Here is a 21,785-nt window from a genome sequence, read left to right as displayed (position 1 = left end):
AGGGGATTGATACGGTGGGAATACAGCAAGTTTTTAAGGCTCTGTATCATAGGGCTCAAAATGTTTTTTACCAGGTAGAACTCTAGAACTCTAACAGTTAACACAAACTTCCTTGTACAAGCAACAGATTACTACTCTAATAATAAGGTTGAAGCAGCTATAATTATGTTAGATGCCAAAAATTTGTTCGACATGTGCAGTTGAGAGTAGTATTTATGACTCTCCGGTGTTTTGGGTTTCCTTCTAAATTGATTACAGTACTGGGAAATGTATATGCTAAAGCAGAGGCAGAAATAATGGTTAATACACACTCGGCAGGAGTTATTGCCATCTCCCACAGCAAGTGGCAAGGATGCCCAATGTCGCCTGTAGTATTTGCTCTCTTTGTCCAGCCGTTAGTGGCGGCTCTTAGGATCCAGAAATTCGGCCTCCACTTCCGGGTGCCCCTGAACTGAAGCTATTCACAGATGATGTTATTTTATACTTGACAGGAACTACTTGTAATCTACAAAACACTTTGCACAGAATTAAATCATTTTCGGAAATAGGGGGCTATAATATCAACCAGGCTAAGTCTGAGATGTTCCTTTATCATCTCTCCCCTACGATTCTGCCCATTGAAATCCAACAAAATTTCTTGTCATCTCGCCCTGTAAGATATTTAGGGATCTTCGTCTCTCATGACTTCTCTGATTTGTTTAAATTAAATTATAATGCTGTTCTTGGTAAAGTTTGAAGACTGCTAAATAGGTGTCAGAACCTACCTCTGTCCGTCCATCATTGGATGAGTAGCGACTATCAAAATGTAAATTCTTCCCTTATTCATTTTAGTTTTTTTCTAATGTAATAATCCTTGTTAGGCAAGCATTTTTTGCAGAGGTTGACCAAATGCTGCAACAATTTTTAATGGCAGGGGAAAAAACCTTGCACTAAATTACTGACGCTCCAGCTGTGCATGGCCGACGTAGGACTGGCACTTCCCTGCATACGTAATTATTATCAAGTTCCCTTTTTCGATTTGCTCAATCGAGTTGCAGGGGGAGGGTAATCCCTCTTCAAGTTGTTTTCATCTTCTACAGATGCTGGGGGAACATGGAGTACACCTAGCGGCTTTTCGGCTGTCAGATCACTCTCGGTACAATCTTTCGCACATCATAGTCAGGAGATTCAGGCAGCCTCAAGAAGAATACTACTCTCCTTTTGATATCTTTACATGAAAGTAGATTGCTAGGTTTATCCCTTCAGAAAAGCTCTATTAGGAAATGGGAGAATGCAAGGTATCACACTCTAGGCTAATTTATATTGGGAGGACAACTTAAAACCTGGGAGCAGATAGGGAAAATATTACTTTTGATCTTGTATTTTCCCATCTTCAAATTTAGGAACACCTTCAGGCATATGTCCAGACGTTGAGTACAGTTAAGGAACACATAAGTAAAGCTCACTTTATAGTCAAATTAGTAGGGATAGGCAGATGGTACCAAGTTATAGACCTGTATCTCCATAAGTCAACTGCTTTGGCAGCATTTTCCTGAATTTCACAATATACTGAAAGGATTATGGACTATGCAAGCAGGGAGAGTTGCAATTTTACCTAGGCTGTGCGTGGAGCCAATTTTAAGCATATGGCATTCTATTCAAAATGGGCTCTATACTATACCCCTCATTGCTTACATCTGATGTATCCATCGTGTCAGCCAGCTAGTTTAGATGTGGGCACTCCCGTGAGGACTGGACGCATATAATTATTTTCTGCACTAAACTATATAACTTTTGGAGCAAGATTATGGCTTGTCTAGGCGAACACCTACATGTTCAAATTGAACGCGACCTGCAAGGGGCATTATTCAGGATATTGCCTACGAATCGCTCTGTGACAGTACAACAGCAACAGCTCTTTCACATGGAATCATTAGTAGCCAAATCATTGATTCTGCATGGAGGAAATCTTTGGTTCCGCCATCATCCGAGAGCTGGATGCTAAAGATGAGCCTTGTTAGGAAATATGAGGAACTATACACCCAAAGGGTAGGTGCCCTTAAGAAAGCTTAAGGAATATTGGTCCTTTTTAGAGAGGGGGGAGTCGAGGAAGATGGCAATGTATGAGAGAATTCTATCTTGTTCTTCTTCCCTCTTTTAGGTCCTCCCTTTTTCTTTTGCTTTTTCTTTTCTATTTTGTTATTTTTGGATAAAGTAATTTTGGAATGCTTATGAAAACTTTCTACATGGCTAATGAAATATATATAATGATTGGTTTATGCTTATTATGTACCATTGTATACGGTGCGGTCCTGATTATCATTAAAAAATACATTTTAAAAAGAATCAGTGGTACTGTGTATAATTTATGGCACTGTAGTCGGGTGTGCATGCAGGGGCTGTGATCTGGGCAGGATATGGAGTGAACTTGTGCAGTTTTGATTATTGATGCTTCAGTTGTTATGTGGCATCATCATTAGAAGATGTGGTTGTGGGACGGTTGTAGGTGGCTCTTGTGAGAGGTGGAGTTTGTGAAAACAAGAGGAGCGCAGAGTATAGAAAAATGAAGAGGCTTCAGGAGGGTAAGAAAGGAGAAAGAACAGTTGCAAAAAAGGGGGAGTAAAAAGAAAGAGGAAAGACGGCTGAAAGAAAGATTGAGAGAGGAGTGTAAGAAAATGGGAGATGAATTGCAAAAAAGGGGGCGAGAGGAGCAGGAAAGGCTTTTGAGAAGAGCAAGTGGAGGAGAAGGGCCCTTGAAGGAGGGAGAAGAGAGGGGTGCAAGGACGAGGAGAGACGACTGGAAGGCTGGGCAGACAAAAGGTTGCAAGAAAGAGGGCAAAGAGAGGAGAGAAGAGCTCAAATAAGAGAGAAGACGGCTAGAAAGATTGTCATGTGTTTGTGTGAGAATTGTGAGTGTGATGAATGTATGGATGTGGTGCAAGTAAGAGGGGGTGGTGATAGGTGCGATAAGGGCATGTGGGGATTCGGGTGAATAAGTGCAGAATGTGTTTAGGATCCATATGAAAGAAGATTATGTGGAGGGTGTAAATGAGAGTGTATGGTACATGTGACAAGGAAAGCATGGAGTACAATGAAAATGTGAATTTTAAGGGGGTGTGAGGGTCGATGGGATAAGGGGTGTGTGGGTACGATGATTGAGCACAGAACAGAGGGAGAGAGTACTAGAGTGATCCCTGCAGTTTTTGAGAGAGGAAGTGGTATGTGGTCGGTGAGCTCTGGTTATTGATAGGAGTTTGGAGTTTGTTGAGAAAGGGGAATTATTAAAGGTGAGTTGACAATATGAGGGCTCTGTGTGTGAGGGTGAGAGAATGTAATAAATGTGGCTCGGTTTTCAAAAGTTGTTGGGATGTGATGGAAGAGCATGGAGCTAGACAGAGTATAGTATTTTGATGTGGATACTGAGGAATAGCCATCACTACGGGAGCAGATGTTGGCAGATGTGGACAGAGAAAGAAGGTGGAGAGAAGGAAGAGAGATCATGTCCGGCAGAGAGCAAAAGAAACCAACATTGAAAGCTCATTGGAGTGATATATAATGGAAACGGGTTGATTCGACAAAGAGATGGAGAAGATGAGAAGAAAGAGAGAACAGATGAGAGAGGAAGAAAGAAAAAGGAAGAAAAATGGAGAGGAGGGCAGGTGGCTTGAAGGAGGAATAGATTAGAGACAAGAAATGAGAAAACGAGTGAGGGGTTAAGGAAGAAGTGGGTGCAATGTGAGGTGGATGTGATACGGGAAAAGGAGGGAAAGTAGATAAGTAAAGGAGAAGGCTCATATAAGCAACTGTGTGCGGGGGAGAAAAGATCTGCAGGTGAGAAAAGTCAAACGGTTGGAGATCAGAAGGTGAGGTAATTCAGTTTTCGTATTCAGCCACCATTTTGTGTCTTTCCGCCATTTTGTGTTGCCCTCTCTCAGGCAGCACGGTGAACGAGGTGTTGTTTTCCCTCATCCTACTGCAACGTGTCAAATAACCTCCTGCCTCTGTTTATAGCTGGTGTCAGGGTCTGGCCGACTCCACTAATCATCGTCTGGTTTGACTGATCCCTGTCTCGACTATCGGTTGGTTCGCACCATTCTTTCCTGACTTTATCTTATCCTCTGGCCTTCGCTATTCTTTACTCGTATTCTCTCATTTCACAACTGTCCTGCGGGACATACAAATGTGTCCTGTCACCTGCAAGTCGACTTATAAACACTACCACTGATTAACTCGTGGGGAAGGGTGACAAACACAGTTGGAAGGGAGGCTTATTTGAGTTACTAAATATCTTGTTTTCACATTCTTCTCTTTGGTTAACCCTGTATGCATTGGGAGTGTTCTTTGTAAATACGTGTGTTATAAAAGATTGTGCGCCACAAAGTAAAGTGGCAGTCTCCTAAGAACATACCGAGTGTACTTCTGGGACAACTGTACTTAGCTGCAGCTAATAAATCTGATCTTCTACGCCTAACGGAGTGTCCCGTGTCTCTGTTCGACAAAGCAGGTGAACTCAGGAGATTAAGGCGTACCCTGCGCCGCCAGACCCATAAGGTCTAGGTTCTTCAAAGGGTGGGAAGGGAAGAGAAGGAGACAAGAAAGGTTCATGTAAGAGAACAGCAGGAGGAAAGGGCAAGGTGAGAGGTGACGGAGGTGGGAGAGAGAGAAATTAAGGGCATAGAGAAAGGGGCATTGAAAGAGTGAGGGCAAAGAGAAGGAGAGGTAGATATGAGTAAGGAGCATTGGGTGTGTAAGGACAGAGCTATGAGCATACCGAGCCGTAAATCAGATGCAGCTGGTAATGTTTATCATGAAACAGCACAGTGGAGTCAGAGTGCAGTGTCGGCAGAGAGGGAGTGTGTTACTTGGTGACCCAGGATGGACTCTCCACATGAAGGAGGTTTATTTTCCCGCCTTGGACTGTCCCCTGATGATACAATGTGTGGGAAAGGAAGTAGCCTCTCTGTCCTTAGTAAAGGTGATGGCATGGAATATTGACTATGAATGGCCCATTTGATCTAGCTAGAAAGTGTGTAGGGTGTGATTCTGAGCGTGGCCGGTTGTAATTAGAGGGTGTGGAATGGGCCAACATTGTGCCCTGGAGGGCATGCCCTCCTCACCATTTGTCTCTTCTTTGTGTGTTTCTCCTTTTCATTAAAAAACCCAGTATTGTTTGTTGTAGTGCCTTTCCAAGGACCCGGGCCCCAGGATGTTGCCTACTGACAGCATTGTTACTAGAAGAAATGTCTGCACCCCGTTGCCTATTCCTTTATTCATCTTCTGTTCCATGTAAAACTGGTATATGGCAGAGCTGGGCACCTAGACGTCTGATGCCTTCAGGAACACACAAAGGTCTCAAAAAGGCCTCAGTAGCACTCGCACCCTTTTAGCAGGGCACCTCCGTGCTTTACTCAACAAGCATTGGCATAGCCAATAGGTCTCGCTTTTTGGACCTTATACATGTTTAACCATGCAGTAAATTATCCTTGGAGCTGTGCAGCCAGGGATTAAAGAGCTATACAGTTACTACACACTGGGTCATGCAGTGTAATTGAGCAATACATGCTTCCCTCAGGAAGGAATTTTAATGAACAGACCGAAAGACAAGTGCATCGATGCAAGTCAACAGCACTATAACATTCTGTGTGTGACTGCATCACTAGAGTATTGAACAGCTTATGAAAAAAAGCAGCACAGATGTCATATCCCTCCCCCCCCCCCCCAGGCCTCTATTCACCAGATACCCTTTTCCAGAGTTTTCCATAGAAAACACTGCTCAGACCATCCATTTACCAGCAAGCCCCAGGACCTGCCCTCTGTCCAGGAGCCTGGGTATAGGAACACTGGACATAGTAATAATAACAAAATGCTTCCATTTGTAAGGTAGAGGGTAAATAATAAATAAACAGGGACAGCCTTCGCACCACTTAGTGCCTTATTAAGATCTTAGCGGACAGGGTCACTCCATCACAAATGTGACATATAGCCCATCCAGCAAACTACAATTCGATTATATCCTATGGAACTTTTAATACGGCGTACAGGATATCAGTCACATTTGTGACGTAGTATCCTATCCGCCAAGATCAGGCCCTTAATCTTAGCACACCTAAAAACAAAAAAATGAACCTGACCTTGTGTAATGTAACTGGTGCTTTTGTAAAGCACTCTAATACTTTCAGGTCAATCGAGTTGGTGCTCTGTAAAAATGCCCCCAAAAATGATTCTATATCTTGTGTAATGTAACTAGCGCTCATGTAATGTGCTCCAACACCTTCAGGTAGCCCTAGTTCACATAATATAATAAAAAATGCCTCACAGTCCCTGGGGACCTGCTGCGAATGTGCTTTGAAATTAGAGCTCTGATTCGAGGAGGACGACCGTAAAAGGCAGCGGGGCGAGAATGCAGCGATGTGGGAGGGATGAATGCTGCTTCAAACTTGTCAGGTAGAGGGAAAATAATAAATAAACAGAGGCAGCATCAGCATCACTTAATCTTCATAGACCTAAAAACAAAAAAAATTAACCTGACATTGTGTAATGTAACTGGTGCTTTTGTAAAGTGCTGCAATACCTTTGGGTCAGTCAAATTTGCGCTCTATAAAAATGCCCCCCAAAATTAATCTGACATTGTCGAATGTAACTAGTGCTCATGTAAAGCACTCTAACACTTTTGGGTTGCTCGAGTTCACATTATATAAACAAACATTGAATGAAAATGTGACGGGAGTTGCCCAAGCCTTGCCCTTAACTGTGCTGTAAGGTTGGGCTGCTAAAGGTCCGGTGACAAGCAGCAAAGCAGGAGCGTCTTGAGGGAAACCCCGCACTTTGAAGTCAGATAAAATTAAAGGGACGCCCTTGAAAACCGTGTCTGAAGTGTCTGACATTTCATCCCGGTATTTGAACGGACCGGGGAGATTAAGTGATGGATGCTGAAGCTGAACCACCGAAGACGGGAAAACAGTGACACAAGCAGGAACCAAAGAAAAAAGATAGTCCCCCAAATGAACACATGAGCACAGGCGTGTCATTTTATCAGTAGTTGGGCAATGCTCTATGGGAGTAAACCAAAAACAAAAAGGAGGGATAAAGAGGAAGGATTAACCAATAGCAAGTAAGCATTTTTGATGGCAATCGAAGGGACGAAAAAAAAGGCAATGGGTGGGCTGTAAGCCCATAGAGTGAATACAGCAAGTCTCGAAGAGACTGCGCAAGCGCGACCTAAAAAAGTGTATCTAGACAAGAAGAAGCATGCCTTGTTTCGTTCGACTACATAAGAATGTGAAAGAACATGTGCTATCCAAAGAAACGGAATGTTGGTAGTGCGATCCTCTACATGCAGGCCAATAAATAAATTTAAGCCTAACAACACCCAGCCGAACAATTGTAGCCCCCATTATTACAGTGTGTTGGGCCTTGCAAGGGGTTGGAAATCATAATGTACATCTCAATTAGGGCTTCCAGTTTTATGGTATTTATGTTTTCAACATGTCTGTCTGCATTTATCCAAAATTACTTTTTGGTCATCTTAGCTGTATTTATCCATATTTACTTTGTCTTAAAAATAAATGAAGTTGTAAAATCGTATATTTCCACATTTATTTAACTGATGAACATGCACTCTTACTTTGGCGCCTGTCATGTTTTAGTAAATAAGTAGCCAAATGTAACCAAACAATACACCCACAGGTAAATATTGGCATAATACCACAAATATATGTTGACATATGCTTGTATTTAAGGAATCTCACCTTCTTTTTTTAACGCCCCATGCTGTATATCTGCTCAGCTGTTTGCCTGGAATTCATGAGAGACCACATAAAAAGTAACTCACAAGAAGCCCAATATTCTGTTTTTTCGGCCTTTAAAAATATATGCAGACAGGAAACGCACTGTTTTCTGTCTTTATTTATCTGTAAAATTCATTAAAAATGGAAAACTGGGAGCCTTAATCATAATACAATACAATTACTGCAGCAGAAAGCATCATGCAAGAACAGGGCTTCAGAGTTATTCCACAAGAGTCACACACACACCCATTCACACTCATACTGAATTTCCCACAAGTGTGACACTAGACTAACCAGCCACCTTGTGACGTCGCCTCTACATTACCATTGTCAAGTGTCAATATTAACAGTAATAACCGGATGACACTCACTCCTGTCTTCTTACAAGGAGGTCAAGTAGAAGGAGATGTAGATGCCCAATCTATTGCTGAGGGCAGATGAGAAGAGGGGGCAGGACAAGAGGCGAGAGGTGAAGGAGAAGAAAGGGAAGAGACTCGCAGGCCACATTCTCTTCCTTCTTAGGCCCTCGAATCACAGAGGTGTCGAACCGGAGACCACACTGACTGATACGGCCTTGAAGTAGGTTCAGTAACAACAATGCTGGGTTATTTGAGAATCCCTGATACCTCACAGAGGTCACACATCCCATCATTTTCAGCCCCTCTTTCATGATGGGGGTGGGTTAGGGGACAGAATAGAGAGTCAGTAGTGCACCCAGAGAAGGAAAGGAGGAGACTGATGGGCTGCCGATAACTTGGCGGAGAGAACCCGCAGCCAGTTCTACACCCCAGCTACAACTCAAAAAGCATAGGAAGTTCCCTGAAAGACCACAGCCAGTTTCCACCAAGCAGGGGTAGATCTTAAGTGACTGCAGGCTTGCAGCATGAGGTAAAAGGGAGATAGACACTGAAAAAAGGCAGAATACCTTGAAAATTAGTCCTCACTGTGACAGGTGAGACATTCAGCCAGCCATGAAACAAAGAATGCCCCGGTTTAGTGCCTGGCAACATGAATCGCCAGTTGAGGCCTCATCAACACCCAACAGTTACTCGTGCCCACCCCAAAATGGACACATGTGCCAAAAGACTCTCCCTCTCATCCAAGCTGGATCTGCGATCAACTCTCCAGTCCCTGCGTCTTACTACAGTTCCAGCTTTACCTCTGCACCCAGTTTAAGTCCAGGAGGACATCAGAGGGAAATGTTATATGGTCCCTGTTAGATAAAGTTGGCAGGTAGCAATGCAAAGTGCACACACTCACACTTCCTACACATGGTGCTTGAACATTCCGCATACACTGGAGGTTCAAATAATGGTCTGCTAACAGCGACAGGTCAAAGCTGGTCAGTTCAGTCTGAAATAAGCCAATGAAGGGGAGCACAGCAGATAACATGTTTGGGGCCATGACAGAGTGTAGCTAGAGCCTAGGAGAGGCAAGTCCACTTCCCTCAATAACTTTCTATTACATTGTTGTCCCATGACCAGTGTTGCAAATAAATATTCAATTATAGCGAAACGCAGCCAGGCTGAGTCAGCAGATATTCACTGATTGACTAACTGCACTGTGAAAAATAAATACAGGAAGTTCTGGGAGTGTCTGTAGGCGCACCTTGAAAGAGTCCTTGTCCTCAGTAAGAAATACCAGTGGTAAGAAGGATAGACAGGTGCGAAGGTCCAACTTATCCTGGTAGAAAGCTATGAAAGGTGGACTCACTTAGAGGGCCTAACATTCTTCAAACCTTTGTGCTGAAGTTCTTTCCTCCAACAATGCTGTCTTCAGGGTAATGGTTGAACCTTTCAAAAGTTCATCGGCTGAAGTAGGGAGACCATCAGCAAAGTCGCGCCAGTGTAGCTCTACTGTTTCTGAAGTACTCCACGGAGTCGTTGTCTTTCTCTCCACACTGCCACTTGCTGACAAGAAGCATCAGGAGAGATTCTTGTGGGGGCAAACTCGTGGGAAGAGAACAGGAAAAAGATGCATTGATCATTCTTCCCCCATAGGTGGATGATATAATGAAGGGACGCACTACAGTATGTGCCGGGATGAAATATTGCGGTGTTCTGAACAGTGTCAGCAGGAGCACAGAAGGGCTAGGTGGGACCTCGGCTTAGAACAGCACCAGCAGCAACAAGAGCAAAGTATTAAGGAAAGGGAGGTTCTTCTTGAGGAATATAAGAAGTGACAGTGAAGATTCCTAGTTGCTTTGCAACTGGTTAGATGTTTGTTTTTTAATGTTAGTTTACCCGCTGTCTTGTGTCCTTCACCTTTGCTGGGTTGTTTCTCCTCCTCCCCTTTTCCAGTTCTCCACATGCCTAACAAACTCCTCTGTGTAGACCGCACTCCATTTTACCTGATCTCAACACTTTCACTGGTCATCAGCATACTCCATATACCTACCATCCTGAATTTTACAGGGTTTCCAAACTGCTGGAGTATTTTTCAGGTACTCCTTCAATGCTTTCCTCCAGCATTCTGCTTGTGAGTTCTGGTAAGTCCCAGGCTAGACCATGTCATAGGAAACTGCCATTGAAACCTTTGGTCATAGATGATTCGTGTATATCTTTTGTTAGGACACTCGCATCAGCAATCAGTGTCTGGCTTCTGGGGGTTTTCATATCTCTCGGTTGGACTGGGGATTTGCATCAGTATCTTACTCAGTGCTTCCACAAATACCTTGGACTCATTACACTTGCTATCTAAGGGTATGTTCATGAAGGTGTCTGGAACATCTCAAAAGAAGCCAGCGGAAGAATTCCAAACCTGCCAATGGAGCATGACAGCCATGTTTGTGGACCACCTGACTGTGTCCTCAGAATGCAGAACACACTTCAGAATCTGTTTGGGTGCATCTGATTCATAATTGATCTGTTTTCTAAACAGTTTTTCTATATGGTCTGGCAAGATGTTCTCTGTAAGTTTTGCAAGTTTCCATTAGGCATGAAGCTATTGGATCAGGAAACAGGTGGCATTAGCAGTGCAGGGGGCAGACTTCCAGATACAAAGATGTTTTGCCCTTTGAGTTGGGTACCTTCATCTCTTTATCAAAAGCATTCCGTTTTTGTTTCAAGGAGAGTGTTTGTACAAGCAAACATTCCGGTGATGGGTGAGAGGAAAAAAGTTGTGGTCACCTGGAGGAGGCCTATGGCATCTGGGGATCTGTCTATTAACTGTTGGTCCCAAACATGACTTTTCTGATGCAGCTATGAAAGAAAACAAGTGATCCTCATTGGGACATCTCTGAACAGTAAGTCTTCAAGATCTCAGTCAAAATTGTAAACTTTGCCTGTACAAAAGGCAAGGACAATGCCAAGGCTTTGTCTACTTTCAGTACTGAAGTAACAAATTAGGAATCTCCTCTGAAGCAGAGCCGGAGGGGTTTAGTGAAGTGTCCTGGCCACTCTTATTTTGTAAGTACAGAATAAACCTGAATGAGTATCATCATGAGAAGCCTCCAAATCCTCATACTCGGAATGGCCATAACATTTAACAGGCATTAGGAGGGTGTCTTAGTTAAATATCTCCTTCATTCAGGAACATTTCTGAACCCTAGGCAGATGCTCTACTAGGGAACATCGTAAAATTTTGCTTGAAGTTTCTCTCTTAAAACAACATAAACAATTTCCTCTGACATAGACCACTTAAAAATCTGTCCTGTAATCAGCTCCATAGGTGGCATCTGTGTCAGTACTAGTCAGTTCAGACCGAAAAAGAGATGGCGCCTTGACAGCCTTCAACATTTTCTTAGACACTGAGGGTGGAGCTCATGAAAGCGCATTATCTGGAGGCATCAGAGTTGGAGCAGCTGGAGCCGCCAAACTTGCAATAAATTGCTCTTCCATGGGATGAGGGATTGGCCAAGAGGGTGAAGGAGCTGTCCTTAATCGATGTAGAATAGCCAGCTGGAAGACCTTGACCTGTGCATGGTTGGCCTGTAGATCCAAATACTCTGGTGTTACCTTGTTCAGCATCATTGTCCAATGTGATGGCGAGGAAGTGTCTGGTATCAGTGAACAGCGCCGAGACTCTCCATGGTCTTGCATTTGGGCAAAAAAGATCACATAAGTGCTTTCCTGCAGACCTTAGCCAAAACAGTTTGAACTTCTGCTCCCTGATGACCTTCGGGTTTATGCAAGCACAAGAATGTTGGGTCATGGAGTCATGTTCTGATCTCTGAAGTGATATTCAGGTGACATATGCATCTAAAAAGCACATTTTGTGATATATGTGATGCTTGAAACTTTTGGAGGAGACATTTGGCTTCCTGACTTCCTAACTGCTGAGGAATTTCATTGTTAACAGTAAGACAGAGCTCCAGATCCACACTGATGAGGTATTGAAAAACAGGCGCTAAAACTAATATCCTTGTTGGTACCTAGTATACCAAGGTGTCTTCATGTCCAGAGGCTGAGTTGTGGCTGATGCCACATGGAGTCACCTGGTGGCGCTAGAGAGATATTGTTGGAGAAAAACGTTCAGGACCATACTAAAGCCTGGTAAGATAAGGAATCTGCAGGAAGATGTATCCATCCGAAATGCCTTTTTAGAAATGTAAAAAACCTCTAAACTTATGAGAGGTAATGATAAACTTTAAAGTCTTACATCTGTCTATGTGCTTGATGTATTTTCATTCCGACAAAAGTTTTCATCATTTTTTAATCCCAATAGTGAAAAGAAACTTGAAAATGGTGTGTTAAGGTTAATTTTATTTTTAATGGTGAAGAAAATGCTTATTACTGTGTTCATATCACCTGTTCTGAGCTCCTGCAAGGACGATAGCCTTGTTTTGCATCTTTGTACATAATGTGTCTGAGTTATCAATGTTGTGCTGTTCTCTATATTTTGTTTCCCCACCCAGTTATTTTCACTTGTTGATGCGTGTTATTAAAATACACAGTCAATTCATGTAAGAAGGTTCTAATAAGAACCCTTCAGCAGTAGCTATCACTTTATTTACTGAAGTATGAATTTCAACTTTTGCTATATTAGTTTGTTAAAAAAGTGTTGCTGTTGATTGATTTTATGTATGAGCTTGTATTAAATGCTTCAATAAATTATAATTAAACATGCAAAACTTAAATGTGATCCGCTGAAATGTATAATAAACAATAGTTAGGACCTAATTATGAGTTTGGCAGTCTTACGCCGCGACAGCGGTCTCCCGCCCGATGTATTACAATGTCACCGCTGGCCCAGCAGCAGTGTTTCTAACGGCAGTGAATATTTTTTCTTATGTGTCGATGCAGATGTGTATATTTTGACAGCAGTGTACACACATGCATGACGTGAAAAAATACATACCACCAATACTTTCCCATAGCTGGAGTTCGGACCATATGTGCCCAGTCCATTCAATGGGTAAATACTGCATAACGGACTTACCTGAATTTCAGCACCAACAGGGTCTTTTTCTTCAGAGTCAAGATGCTGATGGGACAGGGGGACCTGGAGGAAGGGATCCAAGTTCACCCCAATTTCTTCGATTCTGCTGACTCAAAGCAGGCGGCCAACTCGTAGTTCTGATGGCAGTGAACTTGTCTGCTCTGCTGCTTTTCCCCCTACTGCTGTTGCTCAGTCTGCAAAGGGCTAGCGGTAGCGGCAGTGCTCTGGCGGTTTTTCGTTCTCCAAACCGCAAACATCGTAATATGGCGGGCGAACCGCCGACTAGGCGGCGGGGTTTCCAATGCCATTACAACGGCGGTTCTCTTACCGCCCAACTCCTAATCTGGCCCTAAGTCTATAGAAAAATACATCTCTCAGTAAATTCAAATCTCATTGGTCTGAGGTCGTTGTAAGAGAGGACATGGTTAGGACCTGCCCAGGATCTTCAAACCACATTGAGACTGTGTCCAGGCATGTGCTAATTATGCCATTGGTTAGGACATGGCAGAGCATGTTCCAGCCTCAACAGAAACATGCACTGCTCCTTGGTCCTTAAGGTTTGGCGTCATGGCTCTCATTTGATGTGCGATGTTCAGTTAAAAAAGTATTTACCTTTTTTCTTTTTAAAAAAATTGGAAGCACCAATAGCGTAACTTTATTTATCCAACAAGTTTTGCTGAATGGGTACAATATGTGAGCTTTTGTACATTGAAAGTATTGTACTGTAAAAGGGTATGACATATAGGAGTTTAAAAAAGATGTGAAATGTTCAGTTCTTTAGAGGTGATCTGTTAGAACTCTTCTTATGCCCGCCTGTCAGCCCTACTCTTCAACTGCTTTGTCCAGAGAAAATAAAATGGTCAGATGTAGGGTAATGTGAATGGTCAATAGCATATCTCTTTTCATGATTGACTTTGGCTACTAAAATTATATGTATAGTATGTTAGATTCTAGGGGTTTTCAGTAAGCCCTCTTCATCTATTGATGTGTTGTGTCATTCACATATTTCTTCTGCCCACTGCAGCAGAAAGCATGGGGCAATAGGTCTCCCCAACTTCAGCCTTTGGCTGACCTCATTGTGAATAACAAGAACTGTCCTTTGACAAGGAGCAAATGTACACACAAAGCAATTGGTTCTAGTGTCTTCTATGGCAATGTGTTATTTTTGAGACTAACAAAATATTTTTGTTTTTATCCAATTTATTTTTATTTTGGGAGGGGCCAGAAACTTCCCCAACAATAACGTTTTACAAAAACCATGGCAAAGCAAATCAACATTTAAAAAGCCAAAAGGCGGGGTCATGGCCAAGATGGCGACCTGAACAGATACTGAGTAAGTGAGCTCCACTCTGTAAGCCTTCCAGACACCATCCTGTCTCATCCCCATCCTGTCCTGGGGTACCAAGCCCGCCATAAACCCTGCAGACGAGGGGGACAGGCTTGAGGAATAGGATTGACTGATGGGCAGATAAGATCCGCTCAGCACTAGGGTCACGGTCTATGCTCTGACGGCTACTCGCTGGATGGGATATGGACTCTGCATCACCTCGGCCGCACATCAGTGCTTCTTTCAGACTGCCCTCAGGAGGACGTAGGATCAGCTTTAGAGGTTCCCACCAGGAAACTGGCTGCCCGGACACTGCAGCCCGCTTGGTACTGTGGTGGCAGCCTCCAGTGCTATTAAGGCGTCTGGTGCACCTGAACGATTATGTTAAACGGCATCACAGCACCACAGTTTGGCTGAAAGTGCTCATAAAAAGGAGACTGCCTGCCTGTGGACCGTGACTGGCCCGAACCCAAGATTACGGCCTCCTGCACTTTCAGATGTCCGACCCGTCTGCACTTGCAGGGCCTCATTGGAGTACTACCCTTATTGAGCAGGGCAGGAACATTACCTGATGGAACACACCTACCTCCCTATGCCTGACAGACACAGGGGGTAAACTGACATTGGCTCGACAACTGGGGCTTAGAGAAGCTTACCCCCACGTTGCATATCCCCCCTCCTGAGAAAGATGGTGGGGACCACTGGTGGAACCCTCGACAGAGAACTGACTCATAGTGCACACCGGCCTAAGCCCAAATCTGGCTGCGTGCTGGGCGCCAGCTCCCGTCCTAAGCTGCAGCAGCCCACCGTCTATACTTGTTGCTGTTCAGTGGGACCTGGCGGGTGGCCTTTATCTGGAGCTGCACCCAACCCGGGGCTGGGAGGGGCACACCAAGCTGCAGAGAGCATGTGGGAGGCTGAAACTGTTCTGAACACAACATAGGCCCCTTTGATCTCCTGAACCTGATGGACACTGCGGCCTCCTGTCTTCCGGTGGACATTTGTCCATCCTTCATCTCCGCAGCTTGAAGATGCGGAAACAATGGCTTCCCAGAGGCATGGACAGCGGGGGTGATACTTGTCAGCCTTCCACTGCTCACCTGTCAGGGGAAGGTGAGGCCTCCCTACCCATGGAGAAGGTGCGAGGGAAATGCTTTGATGAACTGCTCTAAGCTATCAGGGATGTGAGCCCAAGCTAGATGCCCTGGCAATCGAAGTGGGTTTCCTGCGAGCGGACCAAGCCAACCTCTGGCTTGATTGAATGATTGCACATTGGCAGTTGTACGCCTCATGGTGACTTAGTTGCAATTCCATATCAAGGCACTACAAAAGAAAGACTCCCGGCTCGGAAGATGGAAGATGTCCATTCAAGACAAAACAAAATCCGCCTGGTGGGACTGCCTGAGGGAGCAAAGGGCCGAAATATGGACCTCTTTCTAGAAGACTGGCTCCTCCACATGGTGTTGGGAGGTAAGAGATCCACTTTCTTTTCAATAGAACGGGCCCACAGGTCCCCAGGCAAGGCTCCTCCGCCAGTTGGTGGTAGCTCGATTATTCAACTATCGGACCAGGATCACATCCTCCTGGTCACCAGAACCAGGGCAGATCGACAGTGGGTCAGTAAACATTTATCCCGATTACACAACAGAAGTGAAAAGACTAAGGGCATCTTTCCTGCTTGTTAAACAGAAACTGTGGTATTTGGGACTAAAATACTCTTTACTGTACTCAGCCAAGCTACGAGTCATTGACTGTACACCTTTTTTTTGGAACACCAGCAGATGCCTGGGAATGGCTAGAGTCGATGGGAGTGTCTCCGATACCCTGAACCACGCAGTCGGATACAGGGTGGCGGCAACCGCACTCCAGATGTCGACAGTGCAAGCAAACCCAGGAACAAACCCACGAATGAGCAGGCAGTAAGACAATGAGCCTGGGCGATATCGGAGCTGAAGTCCGGTTGCAGCCAATCTTCATCTCCTCGCAGAAGCGAGGGTGACTGTCCTGACTAGGAGCTGGGCCAGACCCTGGAGATTTCTCCCAGCAGAATTCTTGACTAGGCCTATAGCTGCCTCTAATGGCGGCAGACCATGTTATATAACTTGTTGTACGGTAGCTTGACTCCTTGCGGTGACCTCCCCTCTGTGGTCCGGGTTGGCGAGAACTGGGCCCTCCTCACCAGGTAGGTGGGGGGACTCATGTCATAACTGGCCTGGACCAGTTAAAGTTACTTCGCCACTGGCTGTTCGTAGGGAGGCCCCTCAATCGAACTGGAATAGTGTATTTAATTACTATGTTGAGTATATGGTTGCGGACTTGTTTCTGTCCTGACCAGGAAGAGGGATTTGAGGAATCAGTTCTAAGTTTATATTATGTGAATTTACGGCTCCCTGTTGATGAGTTTGTATGGAAGATGGAAGGAACAGGAGACCTGGGGTGGTCAAACAGAGGAAAGAGATGTGAGCTATGAACCAATATGACATCTAACCTTCCGATGCACTTGGCCACATATAACAGCTTCACCTGGAATTTCCGGGGTCTGGCTACTCTTAGACTACGTCATCTAGTATGCTTTTACCTGAGTCACAGACATACACACATTGCTTTCCTGCAGGAAACCCCCAGGACAGCCAAGGAACTCGCTAAATTTAAGAAGAAATGGAGGGATAAGATTATTGGCAACTCTTACTAGGCTTACGCTAGTGGTGGTCCTCGTATGGGTGGCACAGGCAGTCCCACTGTCACCTGCCCGTACATTGGTACACACTGACGATAGATATGTGGTGGTAGAGGGGAACCTTGATGAGACACCAATTACTCTTGTGGCTCTTTATGCCCCAGCAGAAACCATAAGCAGTTCTTGGCTGGTCTAACCCGGTCCAAACCCCCCCCACCTCACCCCACTGGTACATGAAAGCGCTGAGTATATGGGAAGAGACTTCAGCTCAGTACACAACATTGTCCTGGATAGCCCCACCCTTGCAGGGATTGCCGTGGCTAGAATGGCGCAAGCAGTGAGGGACTGGCTTGCACATAGTCAGGTACACATTTGGCTCTTCATGCATCCAGATGTGAGAGAATATTTGTTTTTCTCCCCAGTACACCAAGTGCATACCAGAATAGATCTATTCTTATGCAGTGCACACATGGCATCTCAGGTCTTATCCACTGTGTATCTGCATAGAACTATTTTGTACCACATCCCTCTTAAAATGATGGTGCAGTGGGGAAGATGGTTAGCACCTGTACCCACCTGTGCACACTGGCACTGCAGGATGGTGCCTTTACAGATACCATGGACACATACTTAATTACTTTGAGGAGAACAAGTGAACTGCTTCAAATGTAGGGATGCCTTCAAGGCTCTCACCTGGGACTTGTGCATTAAAACCTTTTACAGGATTCCCAGAGAAGCTTTTAGCTGAATTGCAGTGGGCATCTGGGAGGAACAAAGTGTGTATGTCTACCCTAAAATGGCCTTGGACCTGAGGGGGCTGGAACTACCTGATCTGGAACTTTATTATCTTGCATCCTTGCTACAACATGCAGTGCACTGGTTTGATGAGGGGGACAACTGGGGAATACGCTTACTTGGGGTACTTATGTGGACACTCCTCTTCAGCAGCTCTTAATGCTGGGGGCGAGAGTCCCAAAAACTGCTCTTTATATGATTAGTCAGGTCTGTAGTGCATGGGAATGAACTGTGAAGCGAGGGATTAGGTGCGCCCCATATGAACCAGATATGCCCCTATGGTCCCTGCAGACCTTCTTACAAATAGCAAGGGCGACGGCATTGGATGTATGGCGAGCGTGGGGCTATACTACACTCTGACAACATCTGTCCCTAAATAATAGATTTATAACGCTACAGGATGTAGTGGGGACATTTCAACTGGGTCAAGGGCATTTCTTGCAGTTCACTAAGATGGTGGCCACTACCCGCGGCGTATGACCCACAGTTCCTGAGGCTCCTCAGGAGTCTAATACACTTGTCATGTTGTTGACCATGGCTGGAGGCAGGCGATGAATCTCCTTCCTATACAGGTGCTTCGAGAGGACGTTCCCAACGGAATGTTAGCGGTGCAGGACAAATGGCAGGAAGTGTTGGGAGAACAAATAACAGAAAAGAAGTGGGATTCAGTGCATACAGAGGTGCAAAAAAAACATAGCTGATGCAAGGTTAAAATTGATCCAGTACAGTGTCATTCACCAAATATATTTGCCCCCATCTATATTGCAAGTGATATACCCGGAAAGGACCTCTGCTTGACCCCGCTTCTCTGTGGAGAAGGTGGACTTTCTTCATATGCTTTGGGGATGCCGGGCTTTAGATATGTACTGGCAGATCGTGATAAACCGACTGAATTCAGCCACAGATTGGTTGGTCCCGAGCAATGCCTGTTGGACCTACTTCCTTTCCGTAATAAAAGGGCCCTGATTAGGAAATTTCCGGTATGGGGGTTAATCCTGTCAAAACAGACGAGTCGCTATTCTTTCCCTGTTTATCCCCAAGGTACGAGCATGGTTGAAAGATGTGGCTGAGTGGGCTGTGGCTGAGGAGGGGTGTTCGTGCAAATGTAGGAGGGATACAAACCTGGAAGATGCTCTGCAGGCGCGGGCTTCAATGCTGGCTGACTTACTTGACCTACCCGATTCTAGACCACCCTAGATTGTTGCTATTTGCGGTCCAGCATTGTGATGCTATAATGTGCTCGACATTTGGAGATTATGATAGCTGGATTAAGTGGTTCTATCCGGATCCCAAGAACTCAGGATGTATTCAGAAGGCACGATCATCTATATAGAGTTATGAATGCAGGCTTTCAGCTGTTTCCCAGTGACATGGTATCACTCCAATAGCCATATTGGGTACAGATGGGTAGAGCCAGGGTGAGGCGGAGATGGGGGGATTATACACATTGTTATTAACATGCCTGTTTTCCACTGATATTGTATGTTGCTGTGCCAATAAACATTATACAAAAAAACCCTCAAACGGGTGAAACATGCGTTGTGACACCAAATTACTAAATTTAAAAACAAAATAGAAGAGATGCAGGCGGGTATAGGAGTGGGGACAGAGGAAGACATTGCACCCCTCTGCAGGGAGCATAGAGTAGTGGTGACTAGGCGGTGTTAATGTTGAATGGATATCAAAATGTCAATAAAAATCTACTTGTAAAAAAAAAAAAAAAAAAAAAGCGAAAAGGCAACCAATGTCCGACCAATTTGCTTTGCCAAATCTTGTTTTATTTTCTTCTTTAATGTGTATCTGGTCATGTGAATAAATCCTTTCTTCTAGACCACCTGAAAGAATGGGTTAATGTGTGTTTTCCCTTCACTCGCTGCCTCACGCAGTATCCTCCTTGAAGTTGGCATACTTCTAAAAGTATATTGCAAGTGATCAAAGTTGCTCAACATGTTAGTTAATAGCCACACCTTTGACTCCGATGCAAATTTGTATTTACTGGCGCATCACTTCTGAGCCACTAATGTTGAAGTAACTGGACAAATGCCTTTTGTTGGCAGCCGATTGAAGTGTTTGCACATGCAACACCTACTGATGGCTAAAGAAGTCTCCCTGAACATACAATAACCCCGATAATGATTTTGAATATAATAACAAAGGCCAGGGCAATATAAAAACTGTCATCATTTAGCAAAAGTGTAACAGTTCCGCAGAATACATGGGATCTGCAATAAATGGAAAATCCAGCCTGCACTGTCTAGAAATAAGATTTAGGTTCCAACACGAGTTTTAATGTTGGTGATATTAGGAGAAAATTGCAGCAAATCTGGTAGAAAATCTAACCTGCCACAAGGTATCATAGTGGATTACGCTTCCCATCTGCAGTCACTTCTTTAATGCATGAACTTCTATTTCAGCTGAAGACGACGATGATGTTGATGGCTTGACACAGGGATCCGCGAAAGAGACACAGACGTCAACTGATTCAAGTAAGTTCAATGTTTGTAACGGTGCAAAGCGCAATCTTAAAGCAGACCCTAGGAATCAGGCATCTGTTTTCCTGTGTAAACTAGTATGGCACATTTCAGTCCTCTGCTATTGCTTATGTGACCGTGTTCTGTCCCCCCCAAAATAGGTATGGTATTCAAAATGCAGTTTTTCTGAAAACATAAAGAATCACATTTACATTTTAGCACTACTGGGCTTTCTTGCCTTGTCTTTAGTTTGGTTTTAAAAAGGTGATTGTTTAGTTTTGGGTGGTTCATGAAAGAATAAGTGGCAAAAAACTTGTTTTTAAATTTTTCCACACCCAAAACTCAAATTTTCAAACCTATTGTTAGAAATAGGGATCTCTAGTTGGCAGGTTGTTACCCTGTCCAAGTAAGGACCCTTCTTCCTAGTCAAGATAAGTGGGATGCACTACTAAAATAACCCCTGCTCACCCCCTTGGTAGCTTGGCACAAGCAGTCAGGCTTATCTCAGAGGCAGTGTGTGAAGCATTTGCATATAACTAGCATTAAAACACTGCAAACGGACACCACACCAGTTTTAGAAGAATATCCAATATTTATCTGTGCACAACAAGACCAAAAAAGATAAAAATCCACCATACAGTTCTCAGCAATATCAATGAACAAAAATAGACCAAAATTACAGTTTCTTGAATTCGATAGCTCCACCCGGGGCTTTGACGGCATTGTGTACAACGAGAAATCCAAACAGTTCTGGTTGACCGCGGTGTCGCAGGTCAGCTACGGTGTCGGGAAGACCCGCAAAACAGTACCTTTAGAAATGCAGGTTGTCAGGGACCTCACGGTGAGCTCCGAAGAGCTTGCGTTGGCAGGACTTGTTCTGGAGGTCAATGTAGGAGTTGCAGGGCCCTTGAAATTGCACACGTTGCAGATCGAGCTCCGTGCGGTTGATGTCAGGAGCGCTGGCGTCGGCGGCGCCAGGGATGCTGTGCAAAGTGCAGCAGTGCGGTGTGCTGTGCCCTCAGGTCGCAGTTCAGGCAGCGGCTCGGTAATGGTCATCAAGTGGCAGCAGTGAGACCAGGGCTGCAGTGTGAAGTGGGGCGGTGCTCGTTGCGGTGTTAGCAGGTCACGGTGCAAGCAGCAGCATCGTTGTTGCTGAAGCGCTGTCAGATGAGGGACCGGAGTCGATGGGGCCGGCATCGGTAGGTCAAAGCTGCGGTATGGGACAGGGTGGTGTGTCGTGTAACTTACGAACGGTGTCCTCAAACCACAGTGCAAGCAGCGGCGTCAATGTCAGTGTGAAGTGTGGTCGAGGATACCAGGGTGGCAGTGTGAAGCAAGGCGGTGCAAAGTGCAGTGCCCATCGGTCACGG

The 21,785-nt window shown here is 44.7% G+C and overlaps 1 protein-coding gene across 2 annotated transcripts in view; it reads left to right on the top strand.

The window, feature by feature from the left end:
* The window catches only part of DGKQ (diacylglycerol kinase theta), a 1,093,519-nt gene that overhangs the window by 739,133 nt on the left and 332,601 nt on the right, over positions 1–21,785 (top strand). For both annotated transcript variants that reach the window (XM_085636612.1, XM_085636613.1), the window contains exon 7: positions 20,359–20,430. In XM_085636612.1, coding sequence (XP_085492738.1) covers positions 20,359–20,430 — 72 coding nt within the window. The remainder of the gene's footprint in view (positions 1–20,358; positions 20,431–21,785) is intronic.

The sequence above is a fragment of the Triturus cristatus genome, chromosome 2_1 (genome assembly GCF_964204655.1).
Source record: "Triturus cristatus chromosome 2_1, aTriCri1.1, whole genome shotgun sequence".
Classification (NCBI taxonomy): Eukaryota; Metazoa; Chordata; class Amphibia; order Caudata; family Salamandridae; genus Triturus; species Triturus cristatus.
The sequence above is the reverse complement of the archived record's forward strand: the minus strand, read 5'-3'. Positions and strand labels throughout refer to the sequence as shown.